Source organism: Lithobates pipiens, unplaced genomic scaffold, assembly GCF_037356315.1.
Source record: "Lithobates pipiens isolate NorthernLeopardFrog02 unplaced genomic scaffold, aLitPip1_a1.2 Scaffold_19, whole genome shotgun sequence".
Lineage (NCBI taxonomy): Eukaryota > Metazoa > Chordata > Amphibia > Anura > Ranidae > Lithobates > Lithobates pipiens.
In genome coordinates, this window is record NW_027507764.1 from 255,754,112 (window position 1) to 255,776,133 (window position 22,022).

Genomic DNA, 22,022 nt, shown 5'->3' on the forward strand with positions numbered 1-22,022 from the left:
ACTCATCTCCATACCTAGCAAGGAGACAGATGCTAGGTATGGAGATACCGACTGCTCCGGTAAGTGGCAGAGGGCACCGGGTCACGGCAGGAGGGTTGAGTCCTCTCCCGCCACCAATAAAAATCTGCTGCAGAGACCACTTTTATCTTGTTGCTGGCCGAACACGGGGATACCAGTGTTATGGCAGCTAAAAGTAGGGACGTACATTGGCGATCGGCAAGTGGTTAAAATTATTTGAATTTTGAGGTAATGACTGTTGGAAATATGGCTGGAAATTTTCTCATCACCCTTAAAGCCGAATTCCAGGAAAAGCATTATTTTTGTTTTGGTTACAATAGGGAGAGGTTAGAAGTGTCTGTTTTTGTTTTTTCAATCTCTGTTCCCTATGAACACTTTTCTGTTTCTGTTGCCTTTTCAAACCGTACACCAGTACAAATGAGAGAATCTTTCCCTCTCACACATGCAATAAAAACCTGGCAGAGTATCTAACCATTCCTGTCCCTATAGTGAAAATGGCTTTTATTGCTTTTTTGTCATCACTGTGGAGATTCTGCCTTTTTTGTGTCCTAACCAGTGGCGGCCCATCCATCACTACCCCCTCCCCTCCTCCGGCAGTCACCAAAAAAAAAAAAAAAAAACCTTTAAAAAAACAGTGAAAAAGGTCCTTTTAAGTGCCTTGCGTCTCAATGAATTGTGCTAGAATACTTCAGCTCCGTAGTATTACTATGGGTGCTTTGTTTTTGATTGGTACTGCCCTAGGACATGGGCGGTGCTTTCCCTCCATGTTGGGACGTGACTTTCGGTTTCCCTGTGCCAGTGATAAACTGGAATTGACGTTGTCAGCTCCGTGGAACGCACAGCCCGAATGGTGCTTTTTATTCACTAATTGGTAAGACAGCACACATCCCTCCCTCTCTCTAAACTGACACCTCCATCCCAGCCTGGAGCACAGGCAGCTATGGTTGGCAGGCTAGCCTTGCAGGATGTCCCTGAGCTGCTGGACATGAAAAGGGGGGGGGGGGGGGCAGGGTGCTGGACAGTCCAGACTCAGGACTGTGTGTATGTATATATATCTCCTCATGGACTCTAGGGGGTCACAAGGTATACAAGGGCATACTGTGTTCCATCAATGTGATGTTCATTGGTGATCAGTAATGGGATGATTATTAGTGATGGAATGTGATAATCAATGATGAGAACATTGAAGATCAATATGCTATTATTCTGGGGCTGTATATTCTGCTGTGATTCAGCTGCCTAGTGGTGCTGGGGCTGTGTGCGCTGCCCAGTGGTGCTGGGGCTGTGTGCTCCTGACACTATGGGTGGATGCTATAAGGGGTGGGGCTGATAAGTGGGAGGGGGTCAAAAAGGAGGGACCCATCTAGGCCCCCCCCCAACCTAAAACTTCACCAGCCGCCACTGGTTCAAACTGGCATGCACCAAATAGTCAAATTAGGGAAAATCCCTTAAATTGAAATTCAAACAGTGATCTAAACCTGAAAGGAAATCAAGCAATTTTTTTACTCAATTCAGTGCTAAAATAAAAGCTGTCTGGATTTGGGCTTTAAAGGAAACCTTTCCTGAGAGAAATATGGTGGCTGTCTTTGCTTTCTTTTCATTCTGTAAATGTTTGTCTGCTTGGCATGTTTGCCCTCTTGCTTCAGTACTTTAAGTCACTGACTTTAAAGTATATCTAAAGCCAAATACTTTACTTTCGCATCCATCAAAGGTAATGGAGCTTAGTAAATCCTTTAAGTCAGCCTCTGTATAACCCTACCTCCAATCATCATGGCCCAGTTTTCTTAATCATGTCCTAGGAGCATATATGCCTTTTACCTAAGCTACCTATATTCTTCTTTTCTAGGTCTTATTAGCAGAGTGTTTTTCATGTTCACAATGTCTGGTTTGACCCAGTCACTAAAGACTCACATAGTGACCAATCCTCTGGACTTGGCTAGGCTAGCCTGGAACGTGACCTGCGTGCACCATGCTTTGCATTGTGGGGCTTAAGAGACCTTTGTACTTTTAGTCAGCAACGGAGCGCTGTCTTGGTTAAGAGCTTGTGGCACAGTCTCTGGGGTTTCCGAGTCCCTGAGGGATATTGTAGTAAGGCGGGTTGGGCTGAAGCACTAGGTGCTACCTCACAATTGGTAATGTAAGGCAACATTTAAAAATTTTCACCACCTCCATTTTACAGCAGTAAATGTTAATACAGAGTGCTGACATCATCTGCTTGGTGGAATGTTGTTCTGCTGCCATTCAGCCTAGAGAAAGGTTGCTGCTCCTGCGTCTCTAGCACTTTATGGATCATTAGGTTTTTGGGCTAGTCCTACTGTTTGCCTCCAATAACTTTGGTCATCTCTGACCACCTATGACCCTCTTTTGCATCAGCTGCTTGGGCTTGTGAGTACATAAGCCCTGCCTCAACTTGGGCCTAGTTCTCTGCTACACAGTACAACGTGTTCTGACAGACAAAACAAAAAACAGCCCTGCTGCAACTAGTGTCCTCAGTTCCATATTCCATTGTTGCTAGAAGTGGCCCCAAAAGGACCCAATACCGGTAACCTAGATTATGGGACCTTTGTCTATAGGGTCATCATCGGTTTCTTCTACAGCTTCACGGTGTGAGGCTGAGACCTTTGATGTGTACAAAAATCCCCTAATATCTACTTCAGATGAGTACTTTGTGATCAAATGTACCTAACAAATTTATATAAACTAAGATATTCAACCCTTTGAATGTGTCAGGAGCTACACTTCAGGCCCCATATATTTACTACATATTGACCACCACTGGTCTGGAAAATGAGCAGCCAGGAGTAAAAATGTTAAGATTCCTGCCTGCTATAGCATGTACATGCTGACACTGCCTCCATGTGATAGTTAGATCAGTGGCAGCGAAAGGGTTAAACGATGCAATTTAATAATTTTTTTTTATTTTTTTTGCCTAGTCTCCTTTACTGCGTGCCATGTGTGGTTCCATCCACTTGCCCATATGTCTCTATCTTGTCCTGCAGATGTTGAGTTAATGGATATCACACTTGTGGTATTGTTTTATGCATTCAGCAATTCTGTCACCTTTTTCAGTAGTTTCTAAGCAAAGTGATATTTGTATATTTGAATGCTATCAGTTATCAATGCAGATTTAAGTTGTAACATTTTTTCCATTACCCCTTTGTTTGCTGATGATACATGGGTGACATATTGCTTTGCCCCATACCTTTGCTTTTTTTGTTGCCAAATCTACTTTTCTATAACTTACTAAGTGTAATACTGTATGTACTATTTTGAGCTAAAACATTTTTTTTTTAAAAGCTAGACCAATAGCTGTGGCTTAAGTAAAACAAAAAAAAACTCATGTTAAGAACCTCCATTTACAGATACATAGGCAGCATGTAACCATCCATCTTGCATGTGATGCATTCTTTGTCTAATATGTGAATGTTTTGAACCATGGATGGACTGTTCTGTTGCATGTTTCTGCTTTTGCTTTTCTAGGACCCCTACTATGGCAGGAGGCCTTTTCTCAATCGACAGAGATTATTTTCAGGAGATAGGAACATATGATGCTGGAATGGACATATGGGGTGGGGAAAATTTAGAAATATCCTTTCGGGTAAGTCTAACCAAGCATAGAACGGCTACCAAATTATGTATAATATATGCAATGGTGTACACTATTCTCTTAATTTCCATGCTGTAGATACTGTCTGAATTTAGATAACATTAAAAAATGACAAGTTATTAAAGGTTGCATTTCAATTTTTTGTTATAGATATGGCAGTGTGGAGGTACGCTTGAAATCGTCACTTGTTCTCATGTTGGTCATGTTTTTCGAAAAGCGACCCCATACACTTTTCCAGGTGGAACAGGGCAAATCATCAACAAAAACAACCGAAGACTGGCAGAAGTGTGGATGGATGAATTCAAGAACTTCTTTTATATAATTTCACCTGGTAAAACTCATTTAATGTGTTATTTCATTTAAAGTGAACCTGACTTGTCCCAAAAGTGTTTAAATATTGCGATTATACAGTTACTGTCTATGATCTGGCTGGAAATTTTCTGTTGTAATCTACACTGCAGTTGCGAACAATTGTCCAAGGTAGCCATACTCAAATAGCCTAAACCTAACTGATCCACACCCCCCATAATAATTATACCCCTTGTACGTCAATCTAGCTTGTAGGTATGGTTTTTTTCATTAGTACTTACGGAGTATAGGCTGCACGCGTAGATTGCAGCATGGCCTCTCTGGGTAAGACGAAGACCAAAGTGCTGCTCAGTGTAGACTGCTTTTCCTGGACTAGGCTGCCCACTGATCTAATGTAAGGTTGCAGGTAATTGAAAGCTTAATGACTCTTTAAAATCAAAGAAAGGGAAATGGAGCTGTTCTATGAAGCCAAACGATCATGAATGTAAAACTATCATGAGTGATAAATTGAGGGTGATAACAATTATTGAAATTGTCTTCCCAAACTCTGAGAGTACAGCCCTGTGTACAGCTTTCTGATGTACCCTATGTGACTTGCCACGTCACATGGGGGTGTAAACAGCAGGACAGATCCAGTGATATGCGGAGGGGAAAGAATGTATTTGCCGGCTGCAGTCTGCTGTTTGGTCACATGTGTGGGATTGTGGCGATTACAGCAAGTAAGGGTTCAAGTGTTAGACTTGAAAAAGGCAGAAGACAGAAGACAGCAGTAACAATGGCGCTGGCTTCGTAAGAGAGGATAATAAACAAAAATATGCAGGAAAACAGTAAGATGGAAACGAGGGGGGTTATTTTCATGGCGGAATGATACAAAAGGTATTGTACAGTGGAGTTTACTACCGCTTTAATTGCTATTTCATGCATTAGGCCTTAGTCATAAAATAATCTTAGTTCTTAGTTAACTCTGTTTTGCTGTAAGAGAAACATTGTAGCCTCTTCTGAAAGAGAAAAATTATAGCTGTCTGTATAACTTTTCTACACTAGAAACTTAAAGGTAGGCACTTAAAATGCCTACGTATACCTTTGAATATCTTCTTGGACAGACACTAGGGCATTCCAATATCAAAACAAAAAACAAAAAAAACATTACTTCGTGTAGAAGACAGCCCTCGGACTGTGTAACTTTAAAAATGAATCAACAGAAGTATTGGCTCCCATTTTTTTTATTATGATAGATCACCTCTAAAGTGCTTCCTTTAACCACTTGCCGACCACCGCACGACGATATACGTCGAAAGAATGGCACGGGCAGGCATATGGGCGTACCTGTACGTCCCTGCCTTCCCGCGGGAGGGGGGCCCGATCGGGCCCCCCCCCCCCCCCCCCGGTTTCAGCGGCGGTCGGTATCCATTCAGGAGCGATCCGGGATGAGGGGGCAGCCATTCGTTCATGGCCACCCCCTCGCGATCGCTCCTGACGAATGGAAGTGAGGCGTGACATCACTTCCTCTCCTGTAATGTAAACACAGGCAGAGGAAGTGATGTAATGGCACAGATAGTATGGCTGAATTTGCGTCGCACCCGCCGCAAATTCGCACGGGACCCTTTTTTTGGTCCGCAGCAGAATCGGATCGCATGGGTGTTCACACCATGCGATCCGAGTTTGCAGATCGAACTGCGATATGCGAACTGATCTGGGGGTGTCATTAACATTTCTGTGACACTCCCAGCAGTTCGCATAGGGCAGTGTGAACTGCTGCCGGGAGGCATGCGATGCGGGAACCCGCCGCGGATTCGTGGCGTTCCTGCATCGCTCCAGTGTGAACCCAGCCTAATAAGCGATCATTTTTCTGATCGCTGTATTAGTGTCACAGGTGACGCTAGTTAGGCAGGTAGGTGTTTAGGTTCGCCGCAGCTTTTTATAGCGCCAGGGACCCCCATATACTACCGCATAAAGCCCCCTGATTGCCCCCTAGTTAACCCTTTCACCAGTGATCACCATATAACTGTTACAGGTGACGCTGGTTGGTTAGTTATTTTTTTATAGTTTCAGGGCACCCGCCATTTATTACCTAATAAAGGTTTAAAGAGGAAGTAAACCCTTCCAAACAACTTGGACCTATAGGTAAGCCTAGATTAAGGCTTACCTGTAGGTCCAAGCAATATCTCCTAAACTTATATGGTTTAGGAGATATTTGCCCCAAAATGGGCACCGCTGTCTACGGCGCATGCGCCGTAGACAGCGGCGCGCAGGCGCACTAAATGCGGCAAATCCAAGAATGGATTTGCCAAATTTGTCGACTCCCGTGCGCATGCGCGGGAGTGACGTCATCGCGGCTTCGCCGTATGGCAGCGGCGGAGCTGCGAGACGCGACTCCCGTGCGCATGCGCGGGAGTGACGTCATCGCGGTTGCGCCGCTGTGATTCGTCGGAGCTGCGAGACGCCACAAGCAACATGGATGCGGCGGACTACAGGGGACAGCGGCGACTTCGCTGGCTCCTGTGTCAGGTAAGTGACACATAATGAGCTACTATGCGATGCATAGTAGTCCATTATGCTTTACCTTTGCAGGGAAAAAAAAGAGGAAGTAAACCCATTAGGGTTTACTTCCTCTTTAACCTCCTGATCACCCGGCGGGTGATATAAGTTTGAGGGTCAGATAAGGTCTGCGTCGCCCCAGGCAGCGTCAGGTTAGTGCCAGTACCGCTAACACCCACGCACAAAGCATACACCTCCCTTAGTAATATAGTATCTGATCAGATCTATATTAGCGTCGCCAGCAGTTTAGGTTTCCCAAAACGCATTGTTAGCGGGATCAGCCCAGATACCTGCTAGCACCTGCGTTTAGCCCCTCCGCCAAGCCCAGACCAGCCCACCCAAGTGCAGTATCGATCGATCACGGTCACTTACAAAACACAACACACATAACTGCAGCGTTTGCAGAGTCAGGCCTGATCCCTGCGATCGCTAACAGTTTTTCTTGTAGCGTTTTGATACAGTCGCTGACAGCCTAGGTGCTTTTTTACCTGTGAGTCTCACTAGTGTACCCCTAAATTTAGGGGTGTCTACTTTCCAAAATGGGGTCATTTGGGGGGGGGGGGGGGGGGTTGTGCCATCTTGGCATTTTATGGCCTTCAAAACTGTAATAGGTAGTGAGGAGTGAAGTCAAAAATTTACGCCCTTAGAAAGCCTGAAGGCGGTGCTTGGTTTTCGGGGCCCCGTACGCGGCTAGGCTCCCAAAAAGTCCCACATATGTGGTATCCCCGTACTCAGGAGAAGCAGCAGAACTTATTTTGGGGTGTCATTTCACATATGCCCATAGCATGTGTGAGCAATATATCATTTAGTGACAACTTTGTGAAAAAAAAATAAAAAAAAATAAGTTTGTAATTTTCCCGCAACTTGTGACAAATATAAAATATTCCATGGACTCAACATGCCTCTCAGCAAATAGCTTGGGGTGTCTACTTTCTAAAATGGGGTCATTTGTGGGGGTTTTGTGCCATCTTGGCATTTTATGGCCTTCAAAACTGTGATAGGTAGTGAGGAGTGAAATTACAAATGTATGCCCTTAGAAATCCTGAAGGCGGTGCTTGGCTTTCGGGGCCCCGTACGCGGCTAGGCTTCCAAAAAGTCGACCACATGTGGTATCCCCATACTCAGGAGAAGCAGCAGAATGTATTTTGGGGTGTCATTTCACATATGCCCATAGCATGTGTGAGCAATATATAATTTAGTGACAACTTTGTGTAAAAAAAAAAAATATATATATTTTTTTTTGTCATTATTCAATCGCTTGAGGCAAAAAAATAAAATATTCAATGGGCTCAACATGCCTCTTATCAATTTCCTTAGGGTATCTACTTTCCAAAATGGGGTCATTTGGGGGGGTTTTGTACTGCCCTGCCATTTTAGCACCTCAAGAAATGAGATAGGCAGTCATAAACTAAAAGCTGCGTAAATTCCAGAAAACGTACCTTAGTTTGTAGATGTGACAACTTTTGCGCAAACCAATAAATATACAGTTATTGACTTTTTTTTTTTTTACCAAAGACATGTGGCTGAATACATTTTGGCCTAAATGTATGACTAAAATTGAGTTTATTGGATTTTTCTAATAACAAAAAGTAGAAAATATCATTTTTTTTCAAAATTTGCGGTCTTTTTACGTTTATATCGCAAAAAATAAAAATCGCAGAGTCAGTCAAATACCTTTAAAAGAAAGCTCTATTTGTGGGAAAAAAAGGACGCAAATTTTGTTTGGGTACAACATTGCATGACCGCGCAATTACCAGTTAAAGCAGCGCAGTGCCAAATTGTAAAAAGACCTCTGGTCATTGACCAGCAAAATGGTCCGGTCTGAAAGTGGTTAAAAATGCACACAAGCCATTTGGAAATCCGCTGTAAAACTAATCGAATATGACAGCAAATTCCAGAGAAATGATAGATAAGTTAGGAAAAGGAGGGAATTATTTTTTAAGTGTAATTTCAGGTAGCTCTCTATAACTTAGCTGACGTCTCTTAATGGGTTTTTCAGATGTCGCAAACTACTCATGCAGCCCATTTGTCTGTCAGCTGTGGTTACCTTCTTCCAAGTTAGTCAATCTAATTTCACATGTTTTTATATATTCCAAAATGCATTTTGTCACAATGGCAAACAAAGTGGTTCAGTGTTTTCACAAAAATTTAAATAAACTTTATCAAGTAAGGTAAAAATATTTTGTTAAACTATTCATGTATCAAACAATTTCTCCATGTTCCCACAAAAAAAAAAAAAAAAAGATTGACACTTAATGCTATCCTGCTGCATGTTTAACCACTTCGCATCCAGGCCAATTTTGACTTTTTCTCTCCTACATGTAAAATTCATAATTTTTTTGCTAGAAAATTACATAGAACCCCCAAACATTATATATGTTTTTTTAGCAAAGACCCTAGAGAATACAATGGCGGTCGTTGCAACTTTTTATCTCGCACGGTATTTGCGCAGCAATTTTTCGAAATTTTTTTTTCAAAAAAAGGTTAGCCCAATTTTTTTGCATAATGTGAAAGAGGAAGATACGCCGAGTAAATAGATACCCAACATGTCACGCTTCAAAATTGCACACACTCGTGGAATGGAGCCAAACGTTGGTATTTAAAAGTCCCCATAGGCGACGCTTTAATTTTTTTTTTTACTGGCAACATGTTTTGGGTTACAGAGGAGGTCTAGGGCTAGAATTATTACTCTCACTGTAACGTTCACGGCGATACCTCACGTGTGGTTTGAACACATGTGGGTGGGACTTACGTATGTGCTCGCTTCTGCGTACGAGCTCACGGGGACAGGGGCGCTTTACATTTTTTTTTTTATTATTGTTAATTTTTTATTTTTTTTTCTAAGAAAAGTTTTATTGTAAAAGTTGCATAAAACTTACAGTTCAGCACATCAGAGCAGTATATCACAGTGATGTCACATTCGATTAATAACCAGGGAACATTGAAAGAAACAAAACACATGTCTACAAGTTAAGGCAAATACCTTTTAGAGGAGACAAGGGTCATGAACAAACTGCCCCGTATACCTAAAAGCTCCTCTAGATCAAGAACCGACACAAGGAAAATTTGAACAATGCGTGTTGATAGAACAAAACAAAACAGGAAAAGTACGTGCTAAGGCATGCGTAACAAACTTAACAATGGATCATCATATGTCAAGCATAAAGGTGACTGGAAACTTTAATGCCCAGGAGCTTGGGGATTTAATTGGTAGCAATTATGCCGTATTACTATGCCGGGAGAGGTGTGGGGGTGCGGTCACGGACCCCTAGCGACCCCCCTGTGATTGCTACCCGAGAATACACATATAGCTAAACAGCAGAAAAAACAAAACAAAGACGAAAGAGAAAAAAAAGAAAAAACAACCAACAACAAAACAGGGGAGATGGAGGGGAGCGGGAAGAGAAGGGACATGGAGAGATCCAAGAGTGATGCATACAGAGGGGGTACCCAGGCTAGAAAGTAAATTCCCTGCTTACACACATACACGTCAGATATGGTTTCACTTCTAAGGGATGACAGCTGCCCTCAGAGCCAGCCTGAGGGTGGTAGGGGGGGCTATACCGCATTTATCCTAAGCTTTCGAAAGCTGGGGATGCATTCTCTCATTGTGAAAGTAGAAGTTTATATTCATCAGATAACTTAAAGTGGTTCCAGCAGGACCATATCTTCGTGAATTTAGACGCTGTGTCTTTAGCTTGGTGTATGAGATCTTCCATTTCCGCAATTCTAGAAATGCGGTTGAACCAATCCGCAATTGTTGGTACTTTCGTGGAGTTCCAAAATGTGGGAATACACATCTTGGCCGCATTGATTAGGTGGAGAGCTAATGAACGATGATAATGATTAAAGGGGATCGAAGAGTGATGTAATAACATTTGCCCAGGAGTGTAATCTAACTGGTAAGTCGTGATCTTGGAAGTCAGACGGTGTACAGTTTGCCAGAAGGGTTGGAGTTTGGGGCAGGACCACCATATGTGTAGCATGGAGCCTGTATCTTGCGAGCAACGCCAGCATTTGGAAGAGATATTCGGGGAGATCTTGTTCAATTTGGTCGGAGTTTTATACCATTTTGAGAAGATCTTAAAGCCATTCTCTTGGGTTGACACATTAATAGAACCTTTATGAATCAACGTGTAGATATTTTCCCACTCGTCTGGGGAAAGATTAAGGGCTAGATCTCTTTCCCAGCTTCGAACGGCCACATTAGATTTAGGATCATGGGTCGAAAACAACATTGGGTAAATATTAGAAATTAAGTGTCTTTGTTCTGTTTGCATGCATAAATTTTCAAACAAGGTGGGTTGTCTAGAGAAGTCACTGCGCTTATGGGGATCATTTAAGAAGTGTCGCAATTGGAAATAAGTCCACATAGGGCAAGCGCGATCAACATTCCGTGAGGGGATATCAGCCCGATCTAAAAACGACCCCGCAGAAAAGAAGTGTCTTGCCTGCATCTCATCATGGGGCCAAAATTCCGACAAAAAAGAGGTTGACATGCCCGCAGGGAATTCCGGATTCTGTCTAATTGGGGTTAGGGGACCATTTAACGAGGAAATACGGTGCCCCTTACAGGCCTTCCGGAACATTTGAAGGGTGCAACCGATTAGTGGATGATGTGTACATGAACTAGGTATGTGTTCTGAAGCCAACCATGGCAATGAACTTATCGGCAGTCTAGTCAATTTTTGTTCTATATTAACCCAAGCTTTCGAGTGAATATGGACATTCCAGTCAATAAGACGAGTCAACTGGCATGCCCAGTGGTACTTAGTCACGTCTGGTAAGCCTATACCGCCTGCTATTTTGGGAAGGGCCAGCCTATCAAGACTAAGTCTGGGACGTTGAGAGCCCCATATGAATCGACGTATGGCCGTTCTATATGAGGTAAAAAAAAGTCTGGGGTATATTGATGGGAATAGTTTGAAAAATATATAGCAAGCGCGGGAGGATATTCATTTTAAGGACAGCAGCCCTTCCAAACCACGAAAACATACCGGACGACCAGTCATTAAGATCTTTTTGAATGTTTCGAATGAGAGGGATATAATTAAGCGCATATAGGTTAGATAGGTGAGTAGGGAGCTTGATTCCTAAATAAGTGATGGCGTCTTTAACCCATCTAAAGGGGGAATTGGCTTTGCATAATGTGAGCGTCTCAGGGTCTAAAGATACATTTAGGGCTTCTGATTTGGATAAATTAATTTGAAGATTAGATAGGGTGTTAAAAGTAGCGAAATCCGCAAGTACCGTATATACTCGAGTATAAGCCGAGATTTTCAGCCTCTTTTTTGAGGCTGAAAGTGCCCCCCTCGGCTTATACTCGAGTCATCGCTGTCTGCCTGCTCGATCAGCGTGTCGAGCAGACAGACAGCGGCCATTCTATTCTAATTCAAAAGCCGCGCCTCCGGCTCCGCCTTCGCCTGTGATAGGCGGAACACTGAATTTCCCAGCAGCCTGTGTTCCGCCTATCACGGACATCCGCTCATCCTCGTACTACGGACGAGGATGAAAGGATGGCCGTGATAGGCGGAACACAGACTGCTGGGAAATTGTGTTCCGCCTATCACAGACAGGGAGGCGCGGCATTTGAACAGGAAAATGGGCGCCGACGAAGAGCGGTGATCCTGGGACGGGACCGGACGGAGGCTCGGCTCGGGACGGGACGGGACCGGACGGAGTCTCGGGACGGGACGGGACCGGACCGGACGGAGGCTCGGCTCGGGACGGGACGGGACCGGACCGGACGGAGGCTCGGCTCGGGACGGGACGGGACCGGACGGAGGCTGGGGACACAAGGCCTCACACACACACACACACACACACACACACACACATGGATGGACACACACACAGGGATGGATGGATGGACGGACACACACACAGGGATGGATGGATGGATGGACACACACACACACACACAGGGATGGATGGATGGATGGACACACACACACACAGGGATGGATGGATGGATGGACACACACACACACACAGGGATGGATGGATGGATGGATGGACACACACACAGGGATGGACAGGCATATCTCACCCTCGGCTTATACACGAGTCAATAGGTTTCCCAGTTTTTTGGGGGTAAATTGGGGGCCTCGGCTTATACTCGGGTCGGCCTATACTCGAGTATATACGGTACATTAGGTAGGGATATATGAGGATCTGTCAAAAATAGGAGAATGTCATCCGCAAAAGCGGCTAACTTGTAAATAGAATCAGATATTGTAACTCCCTTGATGTCAGGGTTAGCCCGTAGCCGATTAAGCAATGGTTCCAGGGTTAACATGAAAATCAAGGGGGAGAGGGGGCACCCCTGGCGAGTTCCATTTGACACGGAGAAGGCGTCCGACAGGTGGCCATTAACTCGGACTCTAGCTGTTGGGGACGAGTACAAAGCTAAGATAAAATGAAGCATGCGATCCCGTAGTCCTATCCGCTTGAGAACTGCTGACATATAGTCCCAGGCCACCCTGTCAAACGCCTTCTCCGCGTCAAGGGAAAGGAAGAAACCTCGTTGACGGGAGGACGATAGCCAGTGGTGAATGTTGATAGCTTTGAGCGTATTGTCTCTTGCCTCTCTGCCCAGTACAAAACTAACCTGGTCTAAAGAAACCAGGTTGGGCAGGAGAGGCAAGAGACGGTTGGCTAATATCTTTGCGAAGATCTTGAGATCAACATTTAGTAGGGATATTGGTCTATAATTCATCACAAGCGATGCGTCCTTATTTGGTTTAGGGATCACGGCTATGTGAGCCGTCAACAAGTCTCTAGGAGGGGTATCGCCGAACACTAAGGAATTAAAGGGGGACAGAAAATGCGGCTTGAGAGGATCAATGAACGTCTTATAATATCCTGACGTTAACCCATCTGGGCCCGGGCTTTTCCCAGGTTTCAGTTGCTTAAGCACCATATCCAATTCTGAGGGTGACAAGGGTCTTTCCAAGTCGGCTGCATCCGAATCCGACAAAGGGTCGGGGCTGTAGGTGGAAAGAAAGTCATTGATCATCTGAAGCCGGGAACTGTCACTAGTGGGAGGATCAGCAGAACGCAGGTTATATAACTGGGAGTAATATGTCACAAATTGTTGCGCTATGTGGTCACTAGCCGTCAATTTCCGTCCTTGGGGATCAGTGATTGAATGTATGGTCATAGCGGCTTTCTTCCGTTTGAGGGCTCTTGCCAGAATTTTTCCAGCCTTATTTCCATATTCATAAAAGGTTTTTTGCGCGAGGGAATAATTTCGACGTATTTGCCTATTTAGGGCCTCTAAAAGCTCTTTCCGGGCGTGGAGCAAAGCTGGGAGTGTTGCTAAAGCCTGAGTGCTCTTTCCAAAAGCTGTATGCGTTGGGACAATTTAGAAATGAGTGCCTTCCTTTCCTTTTTCCGTCTGGCCGAGATAGCAATCAGATCTCCTCGTATTGTGCACTTATGGGCTTCCCAAAGCATCAATGGGGACATGTCTGGAGAAGCGTTTTCTTGAAAAAATAAAGTTAATCGATTAGATATGGTGGCCGTAATAGTTTCGTCTGTGAGTAAAGACGGGTCAAGCCTCCAAATAGAGGATCTGGTGGGGGCCTGTGCGATATCTATGGTCAGAGAAACTGGGTTGTGATCAGATAAATACATGGGGAGGATGGAAGCAGAATGTAGGGATGGAAGATCATCTTGTGAAATGAAGATATGGTCCAATCTAGAATACTTATTACATGGGGTTGAATAGTACGTATAGTCCTTAACATTGGGATTTAACAGTCTCCAGGAGTCGTGTAACGCTAGGTCGTGTAATCTGTCCTTGATCGACCTAAGTGCTCTATACGGTATGGAGGACGCACCATTTGAAGTGTCAAGAGAAGGATTTAGGAGGACATTAAAGTCCCCTCCAAGAATTAGCATACCCTCCTGAAATGTGATAAGTTCCCTAAGAGCCGCATTAAAAAACGGGACCTGGCCATGGTTAGGTGCATATATATATTGGCTAGGGTGATAGGTTTGCCGTAGAGCATGCCTTTAACAAAAAGGTAGCGAGCATCTTCATCCACACAAGTGTCCTGAATTTGGAATGGGCAATGTTTTGCAATTAAAATGGAGACTCCCTTGGTCTTGGCATAGTGATTAGTGGCATGCAAAGAGGTAGGGAAGCGGAAGTTTGAGAATTTCGGAGCGGAACCCGTCTTAAAATGCGTCTCCTGGAGGAAAGCAATATCAGCTTTGTATCTATGTAATTCAAGTAAGACTTGCAAACGTTTCTCTGGTATGTTGAGACCTCTAACATTTAGGGATATTAAAGTTAAAAGCCCGTTATTGGGCCGACTGTGGGGTTTTGACATGGTATTGATTAGTGAGGGAAGAAAAGAAATGCGGCTATTTCCAAGCTTAAGTCAATTGGTACACTGGAGTAAGGATAAAAGGGAAGAGAAGAGAGCGAGCCGAGCGGCCTTCAGGCCCAGGGCCTATGAGTGGTCCCCCGCAAGAGCAGAGAGAGTAAGAAGGTATAACTTATAAGGTATATCTCTAGGGTAAGGAAAGGGGGAGGCAAGGGAGGGAAAGGTGGGGGGTGAAACGAATGATAATGGACAAAAAAAAAAAAAGAGTAAGAAAACCCTACTTGTGCTGATGCGTAGGTTAGATCTGGGGGGAAAAATTGGAAATTAGCAAGAACCAGCTTGCTAATCTGAGGAGACCGTGAAACTAATTCCAAAAATAAAACAAGAAATAAATATTTACCAAAAGCGATGCAGTGGAAAACTAGAAGCAGGGACAGCTGTGAAAAGGTAAAAACTATCGGACCACTGCGTGGGGGTCGGTTTGAGACAATGGAGATATGCTAAAAAGTTAGAACAATTTAGAACAATAACAACAATAACAATAACCGGTCTAAGCTGGCCGACTGGAGAGAGAGTACATTAGAAAAAAAAAACACATACATTATAAGGGAGGAGGCCAAAAATGGGAATAGGTGGTCGAGGCAGATGGGAAAAGAAGAAAAAAATATATAAAAATGGGGGGGCCTATTAAGTGTCCTTTTTCAAACCGTTCGTTAGATGATGCGGACCGGGCGAGCCAATGGAGCGACCAGGTAAGAATCTCAAATAACCTAGAGGGAAGAAAACAACCAGCAACAACACAAAAATAAAAAATAAAAGATAAGGGGGACACCAGAAAAAGATACGAAAGTTAGAGGATATAATCAGGGTCCAATCGACATCCGAAGGGATTTGAAAACAGCAACCTGACCCGCAACTTAACTGTCCGTTCGGTTGGATTAAAGCAGAACTTCAACGATCCCTACGGGCTCTCCTGGACTGCGGTGCTTTCGTTGGGCTGGGTCCGTGTGTTTGACCCGAAGCCAAGGGTTGAGCTTGTGGATCCGAAGGGGAGCGTCTCCTCCGAAAGCGGGAATCTTGAGTGTCCATGGTGTCATCACGTGGAACGGCTCTTCTGAGTATGGTCGGTCTGAAGTCCGCATACCAATCGGGTACCGCCGTCATTGGAATTTCCAAGGTTTCGCAGAAGTGACGAAGATCCTCTGGGACACGAAGTAGAGCAGACCGACCGTGTGCCGAGGCAGATAGTCCGAAGGGAAACTTCCAGCGATAGGGTATTCCCTTGGCCCGTAGAACTTCCAGAATTGGGCGCAGTTCTCTTCGTCGTTGCAGCGTAATGTTCGACAGGTCCTGGAAGAGGTGAATGTTTGCACCATTGTACAGCAGGGGTTCCGTCTCCCGGGCTTTTCTTAGGATGGCTTCTTTCAGCTGGTAATCGATTATACAGCATACAACATCCCTTGGGGGATCTGTTTCCTTCCCCCTGGGGCGTAGAGCGCGGTGGATCCGCTCTATACCGATCGGGGTGGCGACAGGTCTGTTTAATAGATTGTTGAATAGGGTCGTTACCTCTAATAGCAGGTGTTCCGCTTCTATGGATTCGGGCAAATCGCGGATACGGAGGTTGTGGCGCCTTCCACGGTTATCCAAGTCCTCGATGTGGCGATTAAGATCTCTCAATTGCAGGGTATGAATATCAATAGTCTGACAGGAACGTCGCATCACTGTAGAATGGGTCTCCAAAACGTTTTCCACTTCCTGCACTCTGCCCGAGATAGCTTGGATATCCACTCGCAGGTCCGAGATTGCAGCAGTGAGGGCCGCCGTAAGGGTTTCTTTGATGTCGGTGGCCACAGAACGGAGGTCCTGTAGGCTAGGTTGTTGTTGGGGAGTGAGAACAATGTCATCTTCAGCCGGGGGGGGTCCGCCGGCGAGCGTGGTGTGAGAGGCCCGTAGCTTGTGCCGCACCTCGTGGCGCCGCCATATTGCCAGCTTGGCTCCGGAACATATCAGGTATGTTTTGGCTCAGGCGGCCAGTATTTTCCCTAGGAGACATCGAGCGGGATGCCGAGGAGCTTCGGGATGAAGTTCCCATGATTTGTACAGTGGAACACGGGTATAAATCCTCCGTTAAAGGCTGATGTTTCTCTCAGTCGGCAGGAGCTGAGAAGTTATGCTGCCATCTTCCACCGAGGTCAAACCACGCCCCCTTATTGTTAATTTTATTTTTATTGTTTTAGTTTGACACTTTAAAAAAAAATTGATTACTTTTATTCCTATTACAAGGAATGTAAACATCTCTTGTAATAGGAATATGGCATGATCGGACGTATTTACAGTGATATTTGGGGTCAATAAGACCCCCACATCTCACCTCAAGGCTGGGAAGCCTAAAATCCAAAAAAAAAAAAAAAAAGATCCTGGCTGGGAAGCCAAAGTGGCGCCGTTAATTTGAATGCAGAGGCCGACGGATCCTGTGACCGAATCACCGATGGAAGCGGTGAGTTGGTAGAAGCAGCGGGTGGGGGGGCGTCCCCTCCCGCCACCCGTAAGAACGTTCTTATGGTGCAGAGAATCGTCGGCTGAAAATGGCAATATCTGAATGACGTCTGTAACCTCAGGCATCATTCAGATATACCACCACAAAGCCCACAACGTCAAATGAGGTAGCTTGGGCGCCAAGTGGTTAAAAATGGCAAAATAAAGTTGCGTGAAAAAGTAAATGCACCCCATGAATATTGACTGTTTTTAACACATTTGAACAAGCATTGTTTCTCCATTCAAACAGTGCCTACTGATGTAATATAATTAAACAGGTTACATATAATGGACATGGTGTATTTCTTCTCATAATCTTGCAATAAAATACATATTGTCACGGTAGGAGAGTAAGTACATTTACAACTACTTCAAATCTATGAAATTAGAATCAGATGCTCTAAATTAGGTGCTAATGATTAGAAACCCCATACAGAATAGTCAGGAAGACCTCTCTTAGTTAAATCTCAGAAAATTCGAGATGGTGTGTGTGTGTTGTCATTATGCCAAGATCAAAAGAGCTCCAAGACCCTCAGAAAAATAATTTGGAGGCCCATGAGCCTGGTGAGGGATTAAACAAGATTGCCAATCGATTTGAAATCAATCATTCCACTGTTAGTAAGATAATCTATAAATGGCCCAGATTTTTATGACTGCTAATTTGTCTAGGACAAGCTGACCCAGTAAATTCAGCCCAAGAGATGTCCATTTGACACTAAAAGAAGTCTCCAAAATCCTAAAATGCATTTGTTGGATTTGCAGGTAATTTGCAATAATTGGCATTCACATACACGTGCAATAGATTTAAAAAGTCTACACACCCCTGTCAGTGTCAGGTTTCTGTGATGTAAAAAAAATGAGGCAGATATATAATTTCAGAACTTTTTCCACCGTTAATGTGACCTATAAACTGTACAACTTAATTGAAAAACAAACTGAAATCTTTTTTTGAGGGGTTCTAGTAGGTTTTTCCTGACATTTTCTTAGTCGCATCCTACAGTAAAAGCCATGGTCCGCAGAGAGCTTCCAAAGCATCAGAGGTATCTTTGTTAAAAGGCATCAGTCAGGAGAAGGGTACAAAATAATTTCTAAGGCTCTTTTCACACCGGGGCACTTTGCAGGCGCTAAAAATAGCTCCTGCAAAGCGCCCTGAAACAGCCGATGCTTTGTCTCCAATGTGAAAGCCATGAGGGCTTTAACACTGGAACGGTGCGCTAGCAGGATGGTAAAAAAAAGTCCTGCTAGCAGCGTCTTTGGAGCGGTGTATACACAGCTCCTGCCCATTGAATTCATTGGGGCAGCACGGCAATACCACCGGCAAAGTGCCTCTGGAGAGACGCTTTGCAGTGGTTTTTAACCCTTTCTCAGCCGCTAGCAGAGTGTAAAACCGCCCTGCTAACGGCCGAATAGTGCCGCAAATCTGACTGTAAAGTGCTGCTAAAAATAGTTGTGCTTTACCCCCGACGCACCTCCCGCCCCAGTGCGAAAGGGGCCTAAGGCATTAAATATACAGTGGAACACTGTGAAGACAAAATTCCCTCCAAAATTAATGAAAAAACGAGAAGAAAACTGGTCAGGAAGGCTGCCAAGAGTCCTACAGCAACATTAATGGAGCTGCAGGAATATTTAGCAGGTATTGGCTGTGTGGTACACGTGACCACAATCTCCCGTATTCTTTATATGTCTGGTCCTTGGGGTAGAGTGGCAAGACGGAAGGCTTTTCTTACAAAGAAAAACATCCATGCCCCGCTATATTTTACAAAAACACATCTGAAATCTCCCAAAAGCATGTGGGAAAATGTGTTCTGGTTTGATGAAACAAAGGTTGAACTTTTTAGCCATAATTCCAAGAGATATCTGCAAAACAAAACAGCACTGCAAAACGGATATCTGCAAAAACAGCACTGCACATCACCAAAAACACCATGACCACAGTGAAGCATGGTGATGGCAGCATCATGCTTTTTGGGCTGTTTTTCTTCAGCTGAATCTGGGGTCTTAGTCGAGGTAGAGGCAATTATGAAAAGTGCCAAATACCAGTTAATATTGGCACAAAACCTTCAGGCTTCTGCTAGAAAGCTGAACAATGAAGAGGTACGACCCAAACATACATCCGAATCAACAAAGGAACGGCTTCACCAGAAGAAGATTAAAAAGAACAAAGTCCTTTCTTGCATTAGGAGAGATATAGACTCGAGCGATATCCTTTTGACCCTATACAAATCATTAGTAAGACCGCATCTGGAATATGCAGTTCAGTTTTGGGCACCAGTTCTCCAAAAAGGATATTAAGGAACTGGAGAAAGTGCAGAGAAGGGCAACCAAACTGATAAGCATGGAGGAGCTCAGCTATGAGGAAAGATTAGAGGAACTGAATTTATTCCCTCTTGAGAAGAGGAGATTATGGGGGGATATGATCAACATGTACAAATATATCAGGGGTCTATATAGTGAACTTGGTGTTGAGTTATTCACTCTACAGTCAACACAGAGGAAAAGGCACTGTGAATGGGGAGTAGTCTCCCTTCAGAGGTCGTTCTGGCCATCTCAGTGGATTGCTTTAAGAAAGGCCTAGATTCTTTGCCAAAATGCACACAATATAACTGGGTACTAACATGTATAGGTCAAGTTGATCCAGGGAAAATCCGATTGCCTCTTGGGGGTCGGGGAGGATTTCTTTTCCGCTGCTGTAACAAATTGGACCGTGCTTTGCTGGGGTTTTTCGCCTTCCTCTGGCTCAACTGTGGGTATAGGATTTGGTATATGGAACTGTGATATTTTTTTATTTTTTATTTATTATTATTATTATTTTTACGGTTGAACTAGTTGGACTTGTGTCTTTTTTTTCAACCTAACTATGTAAAGTTTTGGAATGGCCCAAACCTGAATCTGGGATGTTCTGAAGAGGGCTGTGCACAGGAGATGCCCTTGCAATCTGACAGATTTGGAGTGTTTTTGCAAAGAAGAGTGGGCAAATATTGCCAAGTCAAGATATGCCATGCTGATAGACTCGTACCCAAAAAGACAGCGCTGTAATGAAATCAAAAGGTGCTCTAGAAAAGTATTAGTTTAAGGGTGTGCAACCATAACTATATTTTTTTTTATATATTCCCTCCCACCTAAAAAATGTTTGCTGTTCAACTGAGTTGTCCAGTTTATAGGTCACATTAAAGGTGGAACAAAAGTTCTGAAATGATTTATCATTTTGACTTTTTTTGCATTACAAAAACCCAACATTTTAACAGGGGTGTGTAGACTTTTATATCCACTGTACCGACAATCAGAGATTGCACCAATTTAACCTGCATCAAAAGTATGTCAGGAAAAATCATTTACTGTCTAAAAAAAAAAAACATCAGAGCAAGACTACAGTTTACCATTAAGCGTACTGTATAGGCAAATTTTAGAGTAATGTACTATGAACTGATGGGGTCAAATAACTATCTTTGATCTAACACATATTTGGCACAAACAGGTTTCCAAAATCCAGACTAGTCTGGTCAAAGCCCTGGTTTGAATACCATTGAAATGTTGTAGGGGAATTTGTCACGGTTAGTTTATCCAAAGTATTCACAAACATTTTGCAGCTAAAGGCATTTTGCATAGAGAAGTAGTCAAAAATGTCACTGATGTCAGGCTGCTGGACAGTTATGCAATATACAGGGCCCAATTAAGAACATCATGGGCCTGGTGCTGAGGATTTTGGTAGGGCCTTTTATAAAAAATATGCAACTTTTGTTATAAAAAATGTAACTAAATGGAGAGAGGGAGGATGAGAGAGAGAGGGGTGAGGGGTAAAGGAGGGGGGATGAGATAGAGGATGCGCATGAGCATGCGTGGGAGTGACAGTAATGCGCCCGGCCAAGGCAAGTGACCGAAGGCACAGAACCTGGAAGGAAGACCTGGTAAAGATGGAAGCGCCCGGGACCCGCTGGATTGATCACAGCAGTGTTGGAGGGCTCAGTCTGACAGGTAAGTGTACCCTCTTGTGCTAATATGCTGTGCATACTAGTACACTATGTTATAACCTACCTCCGGGACTCTAAAAAGTAGTTTGTTACCGCTTTAATATCACAGAATCTCAGGAGCCTCTCATGGGTCCCCCTACTGACCCAGTGGTCCTTAGGCAGTGACCAGGTGCATATTTACCAACATTTCAAAAATATTTTCAGGGACACTTTTTTTTCCCCAGTGGTATATTTAGAGTAGCTGATATCCCCTATGTTCCTTCATACATCACAGTAGTAATCACAAAATTAAATGAGTACTAAAAATAGGCAGAACAAATGAGGACTGAGAAGATTTCCTTTAGTTGAACTAATAAGTGTGCCCATTCTAGAGCTGGTAACATTGAGGATAGTCAATATAATTTTAAAGAGCTGTTTTTGTGAGTAAGAGGCATAGGGGAGGAGTATAGATGGTATAACAGTGGGCACTGTGTACAAGAGATAAGTGTACAGGGTATGACCGTGGGCAGTATGCACAGCAGGGGAGTGTGGAGGGTATGCCAGTGGGAAGTATGTACAGGAGAGGCGTGCTGGGGTATTACTGTGGGCAATATGTACAGGAGAGGGGCGTGGAGGGTATGCCAGTTGGCAGTATGTACAGGAGGAGTGTGGAGGGTATGATGGGCAGTATGTACAGGAGAATGGGTGTAGGCTATTATGGGGGCAGTA

General features: G+C 44.0%; 1 protein-coding gene across 1 annotated transcript in view; it reads left to right on the forward strand.

Moving 5' to 3' along the window:
- Positions 1-22,022, forward strand: part of GALNT1 (polypeptide N-acetylgalactosaminyltransferase 1) — a 264,230-nt gene that overhangs the window by 186,446 nt on the left and 55,762 nt on the right. The window contains exons 7-8 of the mRNA XM_077491924.1: positions 3,499-3,616; positions 3,776-3,956. Of these exons, the coding sequence (XP_077348050.1) occupies positions 3,499-3,616; positions 3,776-3,956 (299 nt within the window). The remainder of the gene's footprint in view (positions 1-3,498; positions 3,617-3,775; positions 3,957-22,022) is intronic.